Here is a 22,841-nt window from a genome sequence, read left to right on the forward strand (position 1 = left end):
ATTTCTCTGATTTAAAAAAAAAAAAAAGTACAAATTCTTAATAAAACACCCATACAAGGGGTTGGGGATTTAGCTCAGTGGTAGAGCACTTGCCTAGCAAGCACAAGGCCCTGGGTTCGGTCCCCAGCTCTGAAAAAAAGAAAAGGAAAACAAAGCAAAACAAACACACCCATACAACATGGAGTCTGCGTTGGCCAACCACTCCTGGGCACAGGCGTGTCTGTCCTAGAGTGTATAACCAACCACACTCCAGAAAACTGATTTTCCCCCTTTCCCAGCAGGTAGCAGCCACAAATAGCTTCTGGGTTAGAGGCAGAACTTTGTACCCACTTCCTCTTCTCTGTGCTGGTTTTTGTCTGACTTGAACTTGAGCAGGTCTTGTGCATTTCTGCCACTATCTGTGAGTTCATGTGTCTTAGTCCAGTTGTGACTGGAAGGTGCTGTCCCTGGAGTCGAGCACCACCCCTAACTCTTCTTCCGGGTCAATGTCTAAGTCTTGAGGGATGTGAAGAGGACACCCCACTGAGGACTGAATACTCTCTGCATGTTGTCCAACACCCATCTAAGCTTCTCATGTAGAGTTGAGTGGAGCAGTGATCTATGCGTGTAACAATGTAGTCATTAGTAGTTTATTGCTGTGTCCCTGTGGCATGATCATAATAGTTTTCCCTCTAGGTTGGGACCTATCTAGTCTCAGATTTGGCGCTACTGTAGCAATCTCGAGATTAGCTATTTGAGCCTCAAAGCTAAGTTTTCAGAAGTGGTCAGTTACTCCCGTTACTCCCATAACATCCGTGCCACTCTCTCACCAGCACATCTTGCAGGCAGCTCACTGGGATTGTTGCTGGGTGACACTGATGACTATTTTCTCCTCTTGTAGCATGTTGTCTTACATATTTTTCTGGTGCTGTGATAGAGGCTTACAGTTTCAGGTTAGATTCCATGACTGTCATGACTGAGAGCCTGGAATCATTCACGCAGACATGGGACTGGAGCATCTTTTTTTTTTTTTTTTTTTCTTGGTTCTCTTTTTTTTTTTTTTTTTTTTTTTTCCGGAGCTGGGGACCGAACCCAGGGCCTTGCGCTTCCTAGGTAAGCGCTCTACCACTGAGCTAAATCCCCAGCCCCGGGACTGGAGCATCTTGATCCCTAAGTAGTGCATACACACACACACAACTGGGAATGGTGTGAAATTTTGAAACCACAGAGTCCACCCTAGTGACACCTCCAACAATGCCACACCACCTAATCCTCCAGTTTCACCAACTGGAAAGCAAGTATTTAAATATATAAGCTAATGGGGGGGCCATTCTCATTCAAACCACTCTTAAGTGCAAAGTACCTTCCAGCACCATTACTGCCGTGCTAGTCAGTACAGTTGAAGATGGGCACCAGCTTGATTTCCAATGCACAGTGACATTAGTGGTCTCTCCCGGAGTGGGGCCTTACCATCAGGCTGTGGAGGTCATTAGCCTTTGTGAGTAAGTTGTTTATCTTTCTTTCATTAAGTCTAGATGTTGACTTTCAGTTCTCTGATAAAGCAGTGTCTCTCCTTACATCCGTGTGTTTTAAAGCTACAGATTAGGATATTACAGTGTGATTTTTGTGACTTCTTTAAGTAATGGCTTGACTATGAGGGACATTTGGCAATGCTTGAGGACATGGTGAGACTTTGCTTTTGAGTGGATTAAAGGTGCCACACCGGATCTCACAGGCAGTGGCTGAGAGCACTGAACTCTGTACATTACACAGGACAGCATCCGGCTTCTGATGCAGACAATGAGTCTTGGTGGACAATAGACCCCACCCCACTCCATTCCCTTGTTTGTTCTTGTTTCAAGTTCTTCAATAAACTTAGTCTGACGTTTGATTGTAATTGCAGTGTTTGTAAGACTCACAACTGACCAAGTTTCGCAATTCTGTGTTGGAACACATCTGTTTCTCCTGAGTAGATGAGCATGCTCTAGACACTGAATGGACCACCGGCTAGTGTTTTGTTTCTGGTTTCCAGGGAACATTAATCAGCATGCCACTGCTCAGTCTTTGCATTGGCAAAAATCAGTTTTGTAGCCAGGCATGGCAGTGCTCGCCTGTGCTTCCAGCACTTGAAGCAGGGCAGAATCAGACTTCTGGGGGTGTCTTTCTTCTGAGCTAAGACCCTACATAACCCTGGATATTGTGGAACTCACTGGAACCAGGCCAACCTCAAACTGAGAGGTCTGCTTGTGAGAGTGCTAAGATTAACAGCACCAAGCACCATTTTTTTCTATCGGAAATAATGGCTCAATTTTCTTTATTCTGTAATAAAGCATCCAAAGCCTGTTGGGATTCTACTTTTGCTGTATTTGACAGTTTGATATTCAATACTCATAAATATTTTCAATACTTACTTGAGACAAATTAGGTGAAAGTTTTTCTACTTCAATTGGGACAGTTTTTTTAAAACCAGAGTAATAACAGTTCTGAATAAATTGTGAACATTCACTTACAGTTCTAGAACTCTAAGGGCTGAGGCAGGAGAATCACAAAATTGGGGAAAGTGTGATACATAGCCAGAGCTGGCATGAATTCATGCTGTAGTCTCAGCCTCCCGTGCTGGGAATGAAGATGTGAGTCACTAGGCTAGGCAGGCCTAGTTCATTTCCACGTGATTAGCTGGGCCTCTCCTGCAAGTTCAACACTCTTCCTTCCAGGCTGAGGTTTGTGCTGCTCCTCACCCACCCTGTAGCTATCTCCTGTCTGTGAAACCCAGGCCCCGACTCACTCCTAGCATTACTCTTGGCTGGTAGTTGGGCTGTGACCTTGACGACTCCTGCTCATGAGCTGCTATGCTCATGCTACCGCCATAAAAACTGCACTTTTGGTTACGATGACATAGGATGGAATTTCTTGACTCCCTTCTAACCCATGAGAACAGCTCCTACCCACCCCTGCATCCAAATACGACCTGCATGAAAGGTAAGTTAGGGCAGCTTAAGACCGGAAAGTCATTTTTACTGGTGGCACAAACTGGTAGACACCGTGTCATTGGCCTAAGCAATGTCTTGTACTCTCAGAGCCCATGGGCAGCATGTCCTCCATGGAAGTGAATGTGGACGTGCTGGAGCAGATGGACCTGATGGACCTCTCTGACCAGGAGGCGCTCGATGTCTTCTTGAACTCTGGCGGAGAGGACAATACTGTGATATCCCCTGGTTTGGGTAAGAGTAATGACCACACTAGGGTCACATCTCGAGCCCAGCCTCTTCACGAATGCCTTTTCCCATATGTAGTGAGGCACATGAATGTAGGCTGTCCTAACTTGTGTACCCAATCCCATTACCTCCAGTGAGGCAGTCTCAGGTCCCAGCAATGCCACTGGACTGGGGCGATGGTAGCTCTACTGTGTGGTGGAACTCCACTTCTGACGTTGTGATTTCATGTTCACTGAGCAGTTGCTTCCTTAGTCCAGGACTAACCTTGAACAGCTTTCCTAATGCAGTCCTTTCGTTTCTTACCACCCCTCAGGCCTCAGCTACAGGCACACAGTACTGAGGGTCCGATTCCTCTGAACTCATCCTCCTCAGTCCTATGCAGAGCCAGGAATGATTTAGTTACTGACTGGCTATGTGTAAAAATCTTGATTCCTTGAAAATCCTTGTAAAACTGGAGAACTGCTAAAGGGCCAAGTAATTCTGACTGCATCTTAGCACCAGTGAATAGGAATTAAGAAACTAAGAATCCCCTAAGTTATCAAGGGTTGCTGCAAGACTTTTACCCCCTTAGCCTTTAAACACAGTGTTTAAAACCCGACCTTGCATGGTTTTAAAGAGTTCTTGGTCTTACTGTGTCACAGTATAAAATATGTGGTCAGCCAGCCTGTTAACCTGTGGTCCTGATAGTAGGCTGTGGTCAGATCTCAGACAGTTGGCTTCAATGGGAGGCCTTTTCTACTTTCTTCAACAGAGATGGAATCCAACCCCAGTCAGAATGAAATGAATCTTCAGATTCCAAATCCCTCAGAATCAGCGTCCCAGCCACCTGCCTCACCCTCTGCCTGCACTGACCTGGACACTGCTGATGCTCCCCTCATCCAGGCTGATGAAGAGGAGGTACAAGTGGACACGGCCTTGGTCACATTAAACACTGACAGAAAGTCCACCCCAGGTGTCAGTGATGACAGTGACCAGTGTGACTCAACTCAGGACATTTAAGTGACTTCTCAGCTGTAGGCAGAATCTTCCTACAAAGCCAGGTGCTTGGGTTTTTTGGTTTTACACAATTGCTAATGAGATGTGAGAACTGTTAGAGAAGTGGTCACAATAAAGCTATGGACTAAACACTGTGCAGCCGGTGAGTATGAGAGCTTTAACAGCAGATATGACCAAGAATTCCTAGAGGAACACAGGTATGGAGGTCCACTGGAGAGGGAGGGGCTTGAAGGAAATAGGAACTAGGCCAGGCTACATGGGCTCCGTGTCTTACCATAATGGGGAGTGGAGTCTGGTTAGCATAACCACCAGTGGTCAAATTGGGATCTGAAAGGCATAATAGCTTTGTACCTATCACCACCAGGAGAAAACCTGCTACCAATAACTTAAAACCTGCACCTCAGCAGAAATTAACTTGAGGCAGAACTTGGCTTGTTCTCTCAAGGTGCCCAGGGCATGAGCCACAGCCCGGGAGACCCTGTAGTTCGACTCTGCACAGAGAGAGGACTTGTAGCCCCGGCCCCACTGACCAAAGCCCTTTCCCTTCCCTCACGGTCCACAAGACAGACGAAATGTCCAAAAAACTTGTTTTTATTATTAAACCTTGTAGTACAAACCTGAAAAGTAAACAAAGAACGGGCAATCAACCACACAGAACCTCCCTGCGGGAGGGTGCAGAGCAGCGCTAATAAATTAAATGTCAAACTGTAAGCCATAGGCGAGAGTTTACTGTCAAAGAGGAAAAGTACACAGCAAGGCCATAGGAACTGGACAACCACATTGGGAAACACTCGACTGTTAGGTGATCGTTAAATATTCCAACAGTTCAGTCTTCTGCAACAACCACCACCCACGTGGATCCGACCGAGGACGTCCCTGGCAGTCCCCACTGGCAAGCTCAGTGCAATATGGGCAGCCACGGACTGATCCAATTATGAAACAAAGAACAGCTTGTGAAAACAGTTTCCCTTTTTTATTCCACACATACTGTACACACAACCGGAGAAGGGCAACAGCTACTCCATTACCATGTTTTGTTGTTGTTGAGTGATGTAAGCAGCACTTATAAATGTTACAAGAAAAACCCTGTAAGCATCCAATCCAGCGATGAAGAAACTGAAATGTAAGGCTTTTTCTTCATCTTCTCACCCCTTCCCTCCCCCCACCGAGAAAAGGCTCAAGTATTTAAAACAATTTACAGGAGTATGTACAAAAGGGATGGGATTTTTTTTTTTGTTTTTTTTTCTTTTTTGTTAAAACATGAAGAGAAAAAACAGACAGGATGAGCACAGATGTGTCTTCACATTCAAAACAACTGCAGACTTAGTGGCCAAGTGTGGGAAACAGAGATTAATGCTGATGTGTGAGGGACACGAGCAGAGATGGAGGTGGGATGTCAGGAGATTGCACGTGGATGACAGGGAAGCACTTACAGTCAACTGCTGTTTTCCTCTTTCCTCAAGGATGCTATCGAAGGGTTTTTTGTTTTTGATAAAGTAGCCAACAGCACCAAAAAAAAAAAAAATAACAGAATGGATTTCCTAATGAAATCAGGCACAGGTCTCCCTCAGTGACCCTCCAAGGCAGGCAGTCTTTGTCCTCTCTCTTCCTCGAGCGGATGCATAGTGATGTGCTGGTGTGAGAACCTCGTCACTCAAACCTCACATTTCGCTTCAGCTGCCATAGCCGCCCAGCCAAACAAACGGGGCTCAAAGTTACAAACTCCCCTCGCAATGTCAGAAGAAAAGACAGCCAAAGTAAAGCCATTTCAAGTTTTCGTGTGTGTGTGTGTGTGTGTGTGTGAGAGTCCTCTATCCCTTTTCCAAACTAGAAAAAATCTCATCTGACTGATGGTTTTAAAACTTGTTCTCCAAACTTCACCCTCTTCAAAAATGGGTTAAAAAGCCTTTATTCTTTAACAGTTACCAAAACAAAACAAAAACAAACAAAAAAGGCTTTTCTCAGCCGTGGGGCGACACAAATCAATCCAGCCCTCAAGGGTTTAGACAGTGAGTGCACGCAGCTTCCAACCTGACTGCAGGACCTAGGTGTCTACGTACAAAACTTCAACAGTTTAATGCTAAAACAAAATCAGTTCTCTAAAACCAGAAGAAATTCTTCTTTAGAGCTAGTGCAAAGACAGCTTGTATCCTACAGCAAGTACTCCAAACTAGAATATAGTAATTACAAAAAATATAGAAGTGAGTGACCGTGGGTTCAGCATCTTCATGAGGACGGGAGCCGAGATGGCGGCACATCCACAGTCGCTCTCTTGCGGGGACCTCTTTTTGGTGTGGGTTTGTTGAGACAGTTCTCAATGCCACCGTGTTTGCCAGACACTTTGCCACATATCTGGTTGACCAAACTGATGATCTGCTCCTGGCAGGAGGACAGACAGACAGCATGGAGTTAGTGCAGCAGAGGACTCCCAGGCACCGAGTCCTATGACTTACCAGTGTGTTGTCAGGCTTCTAAATGGCTTTAGGATTCAGAGATGCAGAAAACTTGTGAACAGGACAGAAACTCCTGGGGCTGATGGGACTGCTGACAAGTGTCGCGTGTCACATGCCGCCTTCCTCTTTGGGCTCCCAGCACCCAGCATTGCCCACCACTGTGCTAACACCATCTCTGGGAGATCTGACACCTCTGCCCCTGGTTTACTTGCATTCACATGTATATTCCTTGCATTCACGTGTATATAACTCTCCACAAAGACCTCAAATGCCTGTCCTGCAAAGGAGAAACAGCCGCCTCTACACTGGGAAGCAGACCATCTCCTGAAACTGCTTCATATAGAAACTGAGGCTGCAGTTATCTCTGAGGGCCAACATGACAAGACAAATCTAGAAATTAAGAACAGCATCCAAATATGAGGCATTATTACAGCGTGACACTGTGAAAGTTCTCCAGTATGTGACATTATCAGGTGACCTCTGCGTTAGAGAGGGAAAGAGAGACAACTATATAGCCGTTTACTCATCCAAGAGAACCATGCATCCATATGTATCCATAGCTGAGCCTAAACTTGAAATCAGAGCTCTCCAGAGGTTGAAGCAGCAGAAGAAAACATTTGGGACGATGGAAGGGCATCTCAGAAACAAGAGAGCATAGGCAGGAAACCTGGATACCTGGCACCATGAGTGAGGTGTGGAGGTGCCTGCACCAAAGACTCTTGAGGTCAACGTAGTTGAGAACTGTCTCAACGTTCTGCCTCTGCAAAGCAGCTGCAGGACAGGAAAAGTGACCTCCTCAGAACTCACTCCTCCTTTGTGAAAGCCTTAGAGGCAGTACAAACACTGCCTGGCTGTCTTTTGGGCAGGCAGTCTAAGGTTCTAACAAGTGGCCTGGGATCCTGAAAGCCCTGCTCTTCCTTGGAGCTTCACAGTGCATAGGAGGCAAAAAGCAAGAGTATGAGGGTGTGGGAGGAACAGGTCTGCAATCTTTAGTGCAGCTGTCAGTGGGCTGCACAGGGCTTGAACTAAGAGTTGTATTGATCCTATAAATTACATTTCTCGATCCAACCAGTTGAACTCAAGTGAGGACTAGTGCTGACTCTTTTACTACAGTAAGCCTCCGGCAGAGGGTAGCATCTTATGCTTAGATGACTTTTCCTGACTAGCCATCAGACCACAAGAGTGTTCTTTCAGGACTCTGGTCACAGTGAAATGTTGACCTACAAGACCAGGTGGCTGCCCACCCACTGCTCAGTTTGTAGGATGCATTTTCGCAAGTGTTTCCATGCTGTTTGTGCAGATCATGTGCACCGATGTACATTCCCTGGCCCGGCCCACTGCTGCCAACTCTGTGTCCTAGCTAGCTGGAAGACGCCCGTGGTACATACAGGAAGCCAGACAGTAATTCCCACTCATTGCTGAGAATTTTAAGCACATTGTGTCATTTACTGTTCATGTGACCAAGTAGGGACCACAGAACTAAGTTACTTTACTGCCACTGAACAAAACGGATGCAAATAGACCTCCTCCTTCTGCTTTCTAACCTCGGAAACCAGCCTCAGCAAGCATGGGACGAGTATGTAAAGGTCTTGAAGGCACCTTTGTCTACGTGGTCAAGTTTCAGGGAGCACAGCCAAGGAGGGATGTGGGGGAAGCATGGAAGACTCTGTTGCCTGAGAATCTAAAAGGCAGAGCTTGGGACCACATGGATGATGTGCTGCTGCAGAGCTGGGAAACACAGCGATGGTGGGCACTGTCCAAAGATGAAACCTGAAGGGCACCAGGTAGCCAGGCGTGCAGCACTGGTCAGACAGAGCAGGGTTAGCACGGCCCAGCATAGGGACTCTGGCCTGCGAGAGCCCAGGGATGGCGTTTGAGATGTTCCTCCACCCCAAGAGGAGTTAGAAGGACTATGGAGTCCAAAAGCATCTATCTGCAGTGCAGGCTTAAGACAGCATAAATATCTCAGTACTTCAGACAGGGTGCGGGGAGCAAGGAAGTGTTTATGTTACATAACTCCAGATGCTAGAAGACCAACTGAGATGCTAAGTGCTGTTCAGAGATGCAAAAACAGGATCAACTATCACAGCCTGTAAGTCCTGGGCTCAACCGATCCCCCTTCCCTGCCCCACTGACACACAGTCCACAACCAACAAAGTCCTGCAGCAGGTCCTTCTGCATGCTTCCTGGCTATGCAGACAAGGGCCAAGGGGTGCTGAAATTCACATTCCTGCATCTCATGAGACTGCCAATCACAGTCCTCCATTTCCTTAGTGACTGGGACAAGGCAGATCCTGGGAACCAGTACTTTATCCACTAAGTCCTGTTGTATTAGATAGACAGCACCGCCAGTGGCTATCTGGCAGCCAGGAGAAGCTATACAAGGTCAGGAGAAGCAAGGCCTCATGAGAGCACGCTGTAGAATCTGTCTGGCAAGGAAAGCTAGCATGCAGAACCACCACAGGAGATTTCCATGGCTGACAGTATAGCCACTGAGCAACCAGAGTGGTGCCAGAAAGTGACCTTCATGGCAGCTTTCTCTGACCCACACGGAATGGGCTCTGGAGCCAGAAGAAAATGCGCTGTAGTCCTGACAGCAAAAATTTGCTTTGCAATGCAATGTCAAGGTAAGTGAGCAGCTTCTAGAGAGCAACCTCTGGAATCAGGAACTTCCTGTGTAAGAAATAAACTTGCTGAATGGAGTAAGCTTGAAATCTGGCAGTCAGTGAGAACATGGAAAGAGGGTTGGAAAGGCAAGAAAGAATGTGTAGATTGAGTGCTGAGGGGGTGAAGACAGACACACTGAGAACTCACTCAAGCTACAGTTCTCCACTTAGAGTGGCTAGGCACTAAGCTAAGTCGTCTCAGAACACACCTCATCGTAGCGGTACATCAGCTTCAGCCCACGGCAAGACTTCTGTTTTTCCACATGGCGCAGTGCACACTCCAGGCAGAACACGACGTTCTCATTCTCCTGTACCACCTGCAGAGAACGTGTTCAAGCTGAGTTCAAGGCCGTCTGCCCACACATCTGCCCAAACCTGGCTCAGGGACTCACAACATTACAACCTGATAAGAAACCCTGCAACGATCTTCAACTAGGGCAGTGGGAGGGGAAGGAGGTGAGAGAGAAACGCCTCTGCCTTAGCTCTCCTCCAGAGATGGGACAGAATGTACTGGCACTGGCCGAGAGGTCAGGACTTGGGGAGTTTCTGACCAAAATACATTGGCGGGGCTCCTGATAATTAGCACCCCAGAGGACCTGCAGGGTACTGCAGCCCTGTCCCCCCTTCCAGAAGACATGCCATGACCCCTTTGAAAAAGACATGCCCCTCCAATACAACAGAGGGCCATGAAGTGGTGGATTTGGCCTAGAGCTTGCATTATGTGATCTGGGCTCCCTAAGTTGAACAAGAATCCCACATGTAAGATGTTGAGGGTCCCTGCCCCAACTTGGTTCGGACTGGGGAATAAAGTTGCCAGCTGGGCAGGAACTTGAGAATTCCTGGGCAAGGAGATGGAGATGGCCATGTAGGAAAAGGATCCAGGCTCGAGAGCTGCACACCAACCATGTAAGACTGGGGAAGAGTGGCCCGCCTGCCCCTCAGTGGGTCTAGGGTAGCAAAGATGGAGTATAGGTTTAGTAATAACTCAGGCGGCGTTAGCAACACGGAGGGTTAGGCGTGGCCCAGCAACAGAGCTGATGAAAGAACATTAAACATAAGGGAGTGTGTGAATGGTGTGAGGGTGTGGGTATGTGTGTGTGTGGGGGGGGGGGGGGGATCTTTCAAGAATCCAGTACACTGGGGCTGGTAGTAAGGCACTTGTGCTGCTGCCACCAAAAGGCGATTAAAGTGTACTCTGCTACCTGAGACAACATGGAAAGCCACTGACCCTAGAGGGCCTAACACGAAGGGGAGGGCCTGTGTACTTTATCTTTCATTAGTCCTTAAGTCCTACCACCTGTATGAAAGAAACAGGAACAATGGTCTCAACACTTGGATGCAAATATTTGGCGGGCCTTTAAATCTGGGGGCTTTTTCTTAGAAGCCTCCATGCAAACAAAAATTTAAAAACAACAGGTTTGGAAGGCTCCAAGGACTAACCACAAACTCAGTGGTTATGAGCAATTCACATTTGTTACCCATTAATAAAACCAGCGTTAATCTTTACTGCCAGCCTTAGAATTTAAAGTCACAGAGAGTTTGGCTGGGAACGAATGAGGTGTTTCCCAAAGGGAATGTGGGTGCTACAACCAATGGGGTGGGCCACTGGGTGGAATAAAACACAATATACCATACTGTGAGGAGGCCAGGATCTGCCTGAAGCCCTGAAGCAGGCCTGGTGCTGTGGCCAAGATGGGCTGGCCACACTGGGCTCCCACGCACATCCACTCACCATCGACAGGTAGCACAAGTGCTGGCAGATCTGGCACCTCCTCTCTGAAGTCTCCAGCTGCAGCCACTTTCGAGGCTTTTTCTTCCCATCCGCCACTGCGCTGCTGCCGTCATGGCTGCCATAGCGTGCGGAAGAATGAAGGCCGGCCTCAAACAGCTGCCTGCGCTGCCGCAGCTCTGTGTCCCTGTGCATAAGGGGCAGGCGCCATGAATGAGGAGGATGAACAAACACCTGATCCATGCTAAAGGGACAACAGCCACAGGGAGAGAAGCCTTCTCTATACTGTGAACCCTAAAGCTTAGAGAGGGCAAGTTCAGCACTGAGCACAGGAATGACAGCTGGGACCACACTCTTCAACATCATCAGCTCACCAAGAGCTTCCCAGTATCATACAGGAGGACAGCAGAGGACCAAAGGGGAAAAGCTCCAGTCCTTATGGACCTCAGAGGCCTGCACTTCAAGGACCCGTCCGCCATCTGCTTGTTCAACCAGGCAGCTAGTTCTGTGGTTTCCTTCACCTGAGGTCCTGAGACCTGGGTCTACATTACCTGAGCTCGTCCAGAAGGGCTGAGATGGTACTGAGGGTGGGGCCATTTTCCTTTTTCGCTTCTGCTTGTGCAATCTGGTAGAGCAACTTCTCCATGGAGAATGGCTTAGCTATATGGCGGCGCTTCATCTCCTGAAAGAAGAACCCCCTTTACAAGGATCTATTTCCACGACTGCAGTGGCAGATGAATTGTGTGAATTCCTAAAGTGGCCGTTGGACCTACATTAATGTGATTAGTTGTACAACCATTTTGCTTACCTAGAGAATAGTACCAAGATTCTAAGAAAAGTGCTGGCACCTCTCTGCCAGCATGAGGCAGAACCACAACTCAGAAGGAGCAGAGAAGTTCAATATACTCAGATCCAGGGATTATCTTCTACATTTCTGAGTGGTTCCCACAACTACGGGATGGCCAGTATTGGAAGTCAAAAGCTTCATTTTAATATAAACCTCAAAAAACTTTTCTTCCTCTCAAGTTCCAGGCTCCAAGGATCTGCAACCCCACCCCTGACAACCTCAGAGGCTGTGGTTGTGTGTCAGTTTGTACATCAATCAGTGCCCACGGGATGCCTGCTCACTCTGCCTACCTTGGCAGTCTCGAAGCCCATGCTCGTCCACTGGGTAGTAGCAAAGTGCACAGTCTCAGAGACGTTGTAACCACAGCACACTTTAGACACAAAGGATCCAGGAAAGCAGACAACGAACTGCCCGCTCTGCTGTACAGTCCTGTGGACCTTGATCCCCTCCTTGCACAGCACCTCTGGGGAGATCTGGGGAGACAGTGCCAACTGAGATGGATGCATGCCCACTATGGCCCTGCGAGGCAGCCCCTCTGCTGTATGGCACAGGACACCAGCCAAGGTTATGTGAAAGTTCAGTTGATGGGGGGACTGCTTAACCAACCAGATTATTATAATCCTTCAGAAAATATCAAGACAATCATGATAGCCTAATGCTGACATCAATTCTCTAGCAAGGCAGAGGCCATGGTGAGCACACAGCTTCCTCCTTAGGCCCGTAAATAAAGCCTTTTGGAGCACATCCAGGCCCAATCCAGCATTGTCAGGAGCTGACAACAGAATCCCTTTCAGTCCCTAAACCATTGAGTAGGCAAGTAACAGACCTACCATTACATTGCTCTCCAGCATCTGCAGCCCTGGGGTACCATTGCCCTGCAACAGGGTGTGGACCACATCTTCCAGCTTGTTCTCCTCCTCAGCAGGAATGCAATACCTGGGGTGTTGGAAACACGAGAGCCCCTTGGTGAGTCCTCTGTGGAGCAGCTGGGCTGGAGAGCTGGCTGGCCCAGTGCCCTGCCCTGCTGCTGTTGGCTGCTTCTGCCCAGCACACAGCCAAGCCACAGGCACAGCCTTCTACACACTACTCACTTTCCATCTGCCCCACAGAGTGAGCCAAAAGTCCAAACCAAAACCAGATAGTGAAGTCCTCTATAAATCAGAAACAGACACAACTGCACGCTCCCTCATCCTGGGTGAGTTCTGATGCTGCCAAGAATGGCCTAGTTCTCAAGTATAGGAACAAGATTTGATGCTGTTCATGATGGGAAAACATAGTACCTAGAGGTCCTACTACTACGAACCTACTTACTGGTCAGGGGGACACACCAACCACATAACCAGCCAAAGCCGCAACTGTTAGAAAAGTGGGGATGTCCTCAAAGACTTGGGGACTTTTGCTGTCTCTACTGATGTCAGAACCCAGCCTCTGTTAGAACGACACTCAAGAGACAGAGGGTAGAAGCCTACATGGGAGAGCTGTGGGTCTGTGACAGACAGACAGACAGACAGCACCTTATGAAGACAGGAAGGAGGCTAGAGTGGGAGAAAAAGCTGGAAATGTGGTGATTTAGTCAAGGGGACAATCTAGATAGACCTCACTCACTCATGACATTCTCTCGATACCTCAGGTAGCCTGCCACCAAAAAAGTATCAACTACAGCACATGACTATCTGGGTTACTTTACATGGTTAGAGCAACAGTCTGGTGAAGGACAGCCTACTTGTGACTGACAGAGAGCCAGGCACCGGGCAGGGCCAGCAGTCTAAATGGGCAAATGGTTGTCACATACACTGGGGTCTTAAAAGGACCTGAGGCTGCTGAAGCCAGAGCCCCTTATCAATACTGTGATCACGGGAACAAAGACAAAGCTGCCAGGCCCCCTTACTCAGTTCCATACCTACACAGCACCTTATATAAGCTTGGCAAACAACAGCTCCAATATTCAGCCATGTATCATGCAATTTATCTCTGTGGCAAATCTTGGTTTCAGAAGGTACCAGGCACATTTTACCCAAATATTTATATCAAAGCCAATATGTACCACTACTGACTCGTGACTGAAATAGCAAGTAAAAACCAATCATATCTCTGGCTCTGCTTTCTTTTATGTCATTATGACCCCAGGGATAGGACTCATCCACACACTCTCAAGTTTCAACTCCTCCAACGACACATTCAAGCTACAAAAACAAACCTGCATTCACACTCACTGGACAATTTTATGTCATTCTGACACAAGCTAAGTCATCGGAGAAAAGGGAACCTCAAGAAAATGCCCCTATAAGATCCAGCTGTAGGCAAGTCTACAAGAAATTTTAATAATTACTGATTAATGGGGGAGGGCCCAACCCATTGTAGGTCAGGCTACCCCTATAAGAAGAAAGAAGAATGACCAAGCCAGTAAGCAATACCTCTCCACAGCCTCTACATCAGCTCCAGCCTCTGGGTTCCAGTTTTCGTTTGAGGTCCTGTCCTGACTTCCTTTGCTGACGGACAGTGATATAGAAGCATCAGACAAATAAAATAACTCCTTTCTTTCCTCCTCGGCTTGCTTTTGGAACTGTAGGGGAATCCTCACAGCAATGGAAACCCTGCTTATAACGCTCACATCTTCACATGCCTGGCCACAGGTCAGTGCCAACCACCAGAGCATCTGCACGAGGCAGGAACTTGACCATGTCACAAGAACATGTGTGGCACATTCCACAGCTGCCATCTGCCTTTGCCTCACGACCACTGTGATCTGGTTCCACATGGCAGCCTACACCACAGCCTCAGCCCAGCAGGTCCCTCCCACTGTATCTCCTGAGCTCACACTCAGCACACAGCACTCCATCAGGTCATGAGCAGACTACACCACAGTAGCAGGCTGCTGCCACATGGGCTCCTGGGGAAATGTCATTTGAAGATTCTATTTAAGAAAGAATATTTCATCATCCCTCTGGGCCAATAAGCAGAGTTAAGGTAGAGGACCATGAGATCGGCAGGCTGCGAGACTATGAGATGATAGGACATCCTATGATATGCAGTCAACCCCCATCTGCAGCTGTCAACACAGAAACCAGAGAGCTCAGCCATGAGTAGAGGTCCAACAAAGAGAAGATACTGTGTCACACACCTCATGAGGACAGTTTCTGACCAGCATCACATGGGTACACTAGCTCTGGAGGTCTTGCAAACAAAGGCCCACTCAGGTAAAGCCACCCAGACCAGTCTCCCCCATGGCGCTGTTTATGAGTGCTGTTATGAAATCACTGTAAGAACTCCATAAAATATAATGGGTGGGGGGAGGGGTGAGAATGCAGAGTAAGCAGGCAATTCACCAGACAGCAGCCTCTAACATGAGAAGCACTAGTGAAAGCCCAGTCACTGGCTAGGGATAAAACACATCTCTTCTCCCTACAGGAGCATTGCCCCTCACAGCTCCCTGAGGCTGCTGTACCTGCTGCTGGGCGTACTCACCAAATGCAGTCAGCACCAGTGTGTAAGTAGTCGATATATGGAAGGTGATTTTGGTCTCGAGACCAGCATGAGGTAGAAAAGACCATGCCAATATTTAGCCAGGGAATAGTCACTCCTACAACATAAAGAGAGGTCATTTAGAGCAACAGTCCTTCAGAGTGACAGCAATTATGAGGGATTCTGCCTCTCCCAGATATAACGCAGTAAGAGAAAGCTGCCTGCTCTTCCCCACTTGCAACAGATGGTCTTATATTCGGGCTGAGTATTTGTGGACACTTAAGTGGAGAATGAGTGTGCAAAGTTCCAGGGGAAGAGAGGCCTGGCTTAAGGGCTGCTGCCCACAGTGAGCAAGGTGGGATCTATGGTTCCTAGACAGGGGAGGGGGGGGTGTGTCTCTCAGGCTTCCCTTTCCAGGCCCAATGAATTCATAACAAGCAGAACCCCCATGGGGTGGCTTTGCCTAAATCAGAAGCAGCTTTCACTTCTCAGAACACCTATGGTGGCTGCTAGCAAAACCAGCCTTTAGGAGTCAGAATTCAGACTGGAAAGCTGTGTCCATACACTGAACGAGACTCCTCAGCCACGTGGGCATCCTCCAAAAGTCAAAAGGTCAATGCTTGTACTCGGTGCCCAAGGCCCCAGGCCTCTCTGTAGTGGGCCAGCCCGGCTTTGTCCTCATGAAAGCTGGAAGACAAGTGTGAGGTTTAATAAGGTCATGCTTACCAGGCACAGCACCAAGGTGACGCAGGATGGACCCTGTGTTATTGGGGAGAACAGTGAGGTTCCATCCATGCCTGCGGAGGGAAAGATGGGGGCCGTCAGAGCTGGTGAGAAGAGTATCATCTAGTCCCAAACGTGGCCAAGAGAATGGACAATTACCTTGAAAAGGGTTCTGATTTCCCCACCGGGAACCCGCTGCCATGGGTATTAGTGTCCACCTTTCCACAGTGAACGGCCACATGACAGTCCTTCTCTTCCACTAACCTCCAGTACTCTTGCTGTTGAGAAGAGGAAAAACCAGTCAGTGTCTGTGTATTACTTGAACCCTGAGACACAGTTGAAACACTATACCCAGTACAAGGTGTCTATCAAGAAACTCCCATGAGCAAATCCCTTAGAACCTCAGGCAACAGTACAACTGTTTGTCATCTCTGAAGACACATCCTCAACTCAGCACAGGGCTATATGTAGGGTCTCTGGGTACACTGTGATGCCTGGGATGACCGCTCTGTCAAACACGGTAAGGGAAACTACCCACATATGCTGTGAGGGTGGGTAGAGTAACAATGTGGTTTATGCACCCCAGCCTTTAAAGGACAGAAATCCTGACACCCTGTGGCTAGAGCACTACACTACACTAGGCAGAAGCAGTCACCAAAGACAATGTGGACAGGAGATGCCTGAGTCGGAAGGCAGGCCAGAGACTGCCATGCAGAAAGAGGCGGAGTTCACAAGTCTCAAAGCGGCACAGAGAACTGAATTGAGATTGGGATTATACAGTAATGTGAGCAGACTTGATCTCACAGAAATGGACACCTAAACATCGCTACAAAAGGGTTTAGATCTGAATTTGGATTTCCAAAACCTAACTAAATTGGATGTGTGTGATCCCAGCACGTCTAGGGCGATACAGCAAGACGGCATGGGAGAGTCCCCAGATGCTCAGAAGTCACCTAACCTTACACAGGCAGCAAGACCTTGCCTAAAACAAACAAGAAGGTAAAACCCAAGGCTGTCCTCTTTGACTCACATGTGCTGTGGGCAAGCATAGCCCCCACACAAGCATGCACAAACATTAACCGTTAAAATGGTAAATAAAAAATGTCATGTTAGGAATCAAATGAACAGCAGAGAGTAAGGAGAGTTTCATTCTCCCACTTGTTGACTACATGCAAACAGCACACACAGCGCACACAGCAGCACATTTGCTCCTTGCAAACCTCTCCAAACCAATCAGCACTCTATTCCAAGTCAGCATCCTCTGGGAACTAACTGGAAATATGGTGTGGGGGCCAATGAGCCTGCTGAGCTCACTTTAATCCTTGGAAAACACATAAGGTAGAAGGAACGAACTTACTCCAAAATTGACCTCTGACCTCAAAATGTACTACACACACACACACACACACACACACACACACAGAGTGAGTGACAGAGTGAGTGAGACAGAGAGGAGAGGGGAGAGGAGAGGAGAGGACCAGAGACTGAGAAGGCTACAATCTGAGCTGATTCTACTAGGACAGGGCACTTTGAGAAGGCACTGAATCAAGAGTGAAGCAATGCCCTCCCCTCCTTTCCCTTCAGAATAGCCCCCACCCCACCCCATCACTGCACCTTCAATCCATTCTCCTGCCAAACCTGAGCAGGAAGCTCAGCCAATGAGTATCCAGAATCACCTGCAACCCAATCCCCAGGCCACATGAGAGGCCCTTCTGGAGGACCAAATGGCCACAAACCATAAAGGAATGCTGCTGTGCCATTCCTCAGTGGACCCTTTACCCAGAAAGAACTCCCTGTTCAGAGAGCTAAAACCTGCAGGCACTAATGTCTACAGGAGACACAAGGACTTGTTCCACAGCAGCGGGCACAACTGAAATGTGAATGTCAGCAAACCTCACTATTGCTCGTAAATATTCAGGTTATGGTTACAGCAAAATCTAGTTTGAGGGGAAAAATTATGAATAGAAGCCTGTAAAATGAGCTATAGACAATACTGATCATGAGCTCATTCTGGGGAGGCAAGAACACAGGAGGAACAACAAAGGCTCTTTCTAGCTTCAAAGGCTGAGCCCTCTCAAGCTGGCATAGTGTCATGAGGCCTCAAGAAGCAACTGTGATGGCCACATGGGTGTCAGACCTGTCTAATGTAACGTCAATCCAGACAGAGCTAAACCTGGGGTTGGTAGTCGATGTGAAGAGCTAGGTAGACTGTTTATGGAGGTAATGGTAAGAGTAAGATCAGCAACGGAATTATCCAAAGTCCTAAAACCAGAGCCAATTAAAAAGCTGGCTGGGAACCTGTCACACATCAGGAGAAACTACACCTCCCCAAGGCTCTCCTCTTCCTAGCTCCCACTGTGCTGGCTTCTCTCCCTTCACAAACCGACCACTGCTAGATTCCTACATCAGCAGCTACAGGGTCCAGGCTAGGGAATACACACACAGAGGACCAGCTCCATTGTGCAGCACCTCACACGGACAGTTGCTAATTGGTCTGGGCACACAAGAGAGCACTGTCTTTCCAACACACCACTTACTCCAAGAAGAGAGCTGGCAGTGCTACAAAAATGGCCGCCTGCCAATCCCATTACATGAGGAACAGGGGAGGAGAAAAGCACACCGTGACTTCAGGGGATTCCAAACATTCTCCTTCAGAACACACAGAGAGGATGGCAGAGAGGCAGTTCACTGAGGGTGAAAACTGCCAGCTGGGCCATTAATGGGAACACACACATGCCCCTCAGACCCTTCCAGCAAACTAGGGAATTCCATGAGAAAATGCCTGGCTGCCCCAGCACAGACACACAGGACAACCTCTGCCCCTGTGTCCTTCCAGGCTGCACCAAGCCTCAGGGCCCTGCCTAGTGCCACAGTGGGTTGTAGGGAGTTGCCCGACTTACCTCGATCTCTGCTGGTGCGGGCTCCTTGCTGAAGCACATGTTCATGATGTTTCTTGCTGTTCGATAAAAAGTTGTTAGAGAAACAGATCTTCCCTGAAATAAAACCGCAGAAGAGTATGACTTAAGACCTAGTTTATGTCAGGACATAAATTTGTGTCCCCTTGATAACAAAGACACACTGTGTGCTCAGTAGATAACAACATTCACCTAAGTTTATGACACCAGTACACTTTGCTTTGGAGAGCACCACCAAGAAGTGAGCATGAAGATGGGAATTGGGTTTGCTCTCCAACAAGGCAAGGCTGTGGAAGAGGTTGACAAGTGACTCCTGCAGGAGTGATAGACATGCTCCTCCACCCACCCATACCAGCCACCCTCAGTGCCTGCCCCAGGGCACAGACGAGCTTGGCATCTTGGCCAATGGCATCAGCCTTTTCTAACTAAATCTAAAAATATCTTTAACAAAGCAAGTTTATAAAAACAACTAGAAATATTTCCTTGGGTTTAATACACTATCATAGTATCTGCTTTAAATAACTACCAGCAGACATGGAGAAAAACACATCATTTCAGGAGGTGGTGGAATCACCCTGGTACCTGGGTACAGTGGTAACCACAAGCCTTTAATCCCAGCTGAGGCAGAAGCAGGCAGATCTCTGAGTTCAAAGCCAGTCTGGTCTACAGAGCAAGTTCTAAGACAGCAAGGGCTACACAGAGAAAGCCTGTCTCAACAAACCACAAAAAAGAAACCAGATGAAGACCAAGCCCTTTCCACGTCTAATAATAGACAAACCAGTAGAAAGTGTGAGTACTTACGTGTGTACAGAAAGGTAATGCCTACACACCCCAGAAGTAAGCTCTAAGCTGGAAGCCAGCACAGCAGCTGAGGTCTGCGTGTCAGAACAGTCCTCAAAGGGTATGCATTAGGACAGGGGCGGGCAGAGTCCTGTATGAGGGTCTATAGTCTATGGTGACAATCACTGCAGAGGGACTGAGCATGAAATGAGAGGGCCATAGGAGCCTAGCAGACACTAACTAGGAAAAGTGATGGCTGCCCTAAGGCACGCAGCAGAAACCTATCTAACTACTGAGCAGGCCTCCATGCAACAGAAGACCACACCAGATCTAGAATACTTCCCTCCAGGGAGTACACACAGGGACCACGGGGCAAGTCTGTCCGAGGCTTCACTTAGGATAGTTCACACTTAGCTTCTACAAACTGTCCCTGGAAGGAAGCCCAAGTCTGCTCTTCTGCCAGGAGCAGGGTAGCTCAGGGCATTCGCACTGGATCATACGCATTTCCACTTCCTCCTCTCAGGGCTGCTGTTAGTGGGGAGATTTGTACTCTACATTTACTAGAGCCAGCTCTCTACATTAAGACCTAACAGCACTGAAATTGGAAGTCAGCAGCAGGCCTTTTGGAACACGAAATAAGAGAGATCATCATTCTCAGAGCTCACATCCCCAATGCGGGCAGCTCTGGGAGAAGCAGTGCTCACAGAGGCAAGGTCAAAACCAGAGGAATAGGATAAAGCACAACCACCACGTTCCTGGGAAGACGCAGACAACACAAGTACAAGCAATGCACAGAAAGGCCCAAGGAGGACACCACTCACCCATATCCTCAAACCTGAGCTCTTGATAACCATTCAGCCTCCCTAGGCAGGACCAGCTGCCTATGACGGTTGTGCATGGCCCTCTAAAGTACTCAGTAAAATCACCACTGTGATAGTACCAGCCACAGGAACATGAAAGGTCTGTGTGTTTCTACCAGGTTGAAACACTCACACAATGCTGGCACCTTAAAGAAAAATAGCCCAACCACTAGAACCAACAACAACAAAAAAATCTTTCTATCCATTAATGTCTCCTCTGATATTCAATCACAGCAGCGTAAAACAGAACTAAGATGGTGTCCTAGTGTTCACTCCAGCAGAACAAGTCAACCAACCTCCTTTGGCCTCACCAGGGCAGGGCGCACAACTCCTTTGCACCCAACATGCACAGCCACTTACCTTGTAGATGCACTTGTAGAAGTCATCGAGGACACCTTTGTCTTCTTCTTCCTCTTTGACCACTTCTTTTTCCTGAGCGAACAGTCGCCGCCGGCCTGTCTTGAGTGGTGCCCGGCCCACCTCCTTGAGCTTGCTACGGAAGCCATTCCTGGGTGTAACACCATGGATGAGCCCATTCTTGGGCTCAAAGCGGGGCAGGGAGTGGAACTTGTGGTGGTCGTTCTCTGTGTGCCCCTCTAATGGCCCTTTGCGCTTTTCTAGGATCTCCTTCTCCATCAGCACCTCCTTCTCCAGTCGTCGGTGCTCCTCGGGGGACAAGGAGTCATAGGAAAGCAGGTACTGGCAGTAGGCCTCCTGCAGCTTGGCCAGCCGGTCCTGGGCAGTTTTGGGGATGCGCAGCATGTCTGCTAGTTTGTTCCATTTTTTGAGGTCAGTCACTTGCTGCATGCCGCCCATCTCATTAATCAGCCGGAAAAAGCAGGCCAGGTCGAGCTCACAGCCTCCTGGGCAGTGATGGGGAAGAAGGATAAAAAGACAATTGGGTTTTCCTCTGTCCTACTAGTCCTGAAAGCCGACCACAAAACTGCTGCTCTGAAGCGGCAAGCAGCTGGCTTGCATCTGCAAACATTTCTGACCATTCACTGGTGTCATGGCTAAGTACTAGGAGACAAAACAAACTGAGGCGCCATCATCTTAGGAAGGTGGCCAGAAAGAGTATCAGAGAAACTGATGAGAAGGAAGGGAAGAGGTAGCCATGCACAGGAGAGGATCACTGAAATGGTACCAAAATTATAGGCTCACCATAGGCTAGGGCACTATACAGGGAGGGTCCAGGTGACTAGGTGCTTGGAGGCGTGGCCTGGGCTCCTCCATAGCTCACTGCATCATCCACTGTGGAGGGCCGCTACACATGTGATCACAGCCATGCCTCTGCCCAGTAGCTTAGCTCTGTCACTCATAAGGGCTTTTCTGTCTCATCCAAGACAAAAACCACACTTGCTCCAAGGCACAAAATTTCTGAGACAGATGGTACTTATCTCAGAAAAGATGAGTTTAAATGTTTATCAAAACTCAAACACGGGCTGGGCTGTATGGGTCAGTGGTCCAACACTTGCCTAACCTGTGCAGACAAACAAACCAACAATAAAACCAACAAAGAAACAAATCTATCTCAGATGTATTTAAATACAGAGACCACATCTCTTTATCAGACTTGGATGAAAACTGTTGAAGCCACATCCGTGAAAGAGGAATACTACCAACAGCACAGGAAAACCAAAAATCAACAACAACAAAACGAGAAATTCTTCACTCTTCAAAAGTAGTGCTGAATTGACATCAAAATTAAAAGAAATATGGCAGCAGATGACAAAGTACAGGAGCAGGCTGGGCACTGTATGACCCACCACCTGTCCTGTCCAGCTGGCTACAGATTGAGTCCCAGGACTGTCCTGTCAGGAAGACAGGGACAGCAGCCTAGATAGCATTACTGCTCTAGCGAATGCCACAACTGATTTGGTGGGGAGCAAAGGTAGGAATGGGAGGAGGGGAGGAGGAGGAGAAGGGAGGTAACCAGGCACACTGCCCTCAGACCTAGCACGTGCAGTCAGAAGTGGCAAATAAAGGTAGATTTCTGTATTGTTAACTTTGAAGACTTCCTCAATGAAATAAAGTGTTCCAGACATGCCAACATGGCCCAGCACACACAAGCTATAAGGACTTAGTGTTTCTTTCTTAGTGCTTCCAAAATCAAAGTATTAATTATGCATGCAGTCCTAAATGGCATGGCGTGCTTGCAAAGTTCCTTAGAACTCTTATTAGAAAAAAAAAAAAAATCCGCCCTCATTCCATGGCTG

General features: G+C 48.0%; 2 protein-coding genes across 23 annotated transcripts in view; one reads left to right on the forward strand and one right to left on the reverse strand.

The window, feature by feature from the left end:
• Dtnbp1 (dystrobrevin binding protein 1) overlaps nucleotides 1-4,319 on the forward strand; it is a 90,849-nt gene extending 86,530 nt beyond the window's left edge. For all 10 annotated transcript variants that reach the window (XM_087591441.1, XM_087591446.1, NM_001037664.1 and 7 more), the window contains 2 exon segments: nucleotides 3,057-3,200; nucleotides 3,946-4,319. In XM_087591441.1, coding sequence (XP_087447567.1) covers nucleotides 3,057-3,200; nucleotides 3,946-4,193 — 392 coding nt within the window. In that variant the 3' untranslated portion in view covers nucleotides 4,194-4,319.
• A 446-nt stretch (nucleotides 4,320-4,765) lies between these two features.
• Nucleotides 4,766-22,841, reverse strand: part of Jarid2 (jumonji and AT-rich interaction domain containing 2) — a 180,033-nt gene continuing 161,957 nt past the window's right edge. For all 13 annotated transcript variants that reach the window (XM_087591528.1, XM_087591523.1, XM_087591529.1 and 10 more), the window contains 11 exon segments: nucleotides 20,986-21,488; nucleotides 18,971-19,063; nucleotides 16,230-16,348; nucleotides 16,074-16,144; nucleotides 15,351-15,465; nucleotides 12,716-12,821; nucleotides 12,176-12,358; nucleotides 11,590-11,720; nucleotides 11,042-11,225; nucleotides 9,519-9,626; nucleotides 4,766-6,569 (listed from right to left, as the gene is read on the reverse strand). In XM_087591528.1, coding sequence (XP_087447654.1) covers nucleotides 6,417-6,569; nucleotides 9,519-9,626; nucleotides 11,042-11,225; nucleotides 11,590-11,720; nucleotides 12,176-12,358; nucleotides 12,716-12,821; nucleotides 15,351-15,465; nucleotides 16,074-16,144; nucleotides 16,230-16,348; nucleotides 18,971-19,063; nucleotides 20,986-21,488 — 1,766 coding nt within the window. In that variant the 3' untranslated portion in view covers nucleotides 4,766-6,416.

The sequence above is a fragment of the Rattus norvegicus genome, chromosome 17 (assembly GCF_021556685.1).
Source record: "Rattus norvegicus strain SHRSP/BbbUtx chromosome 17, alternate assembly SHRSP_T2T, whole genome shotgun sequence".
NCBI lineage: Eukaryota > Metazoa > Chordata > Mammalia > Rodentia > Muridae > Rattus > Rattus norvegicus.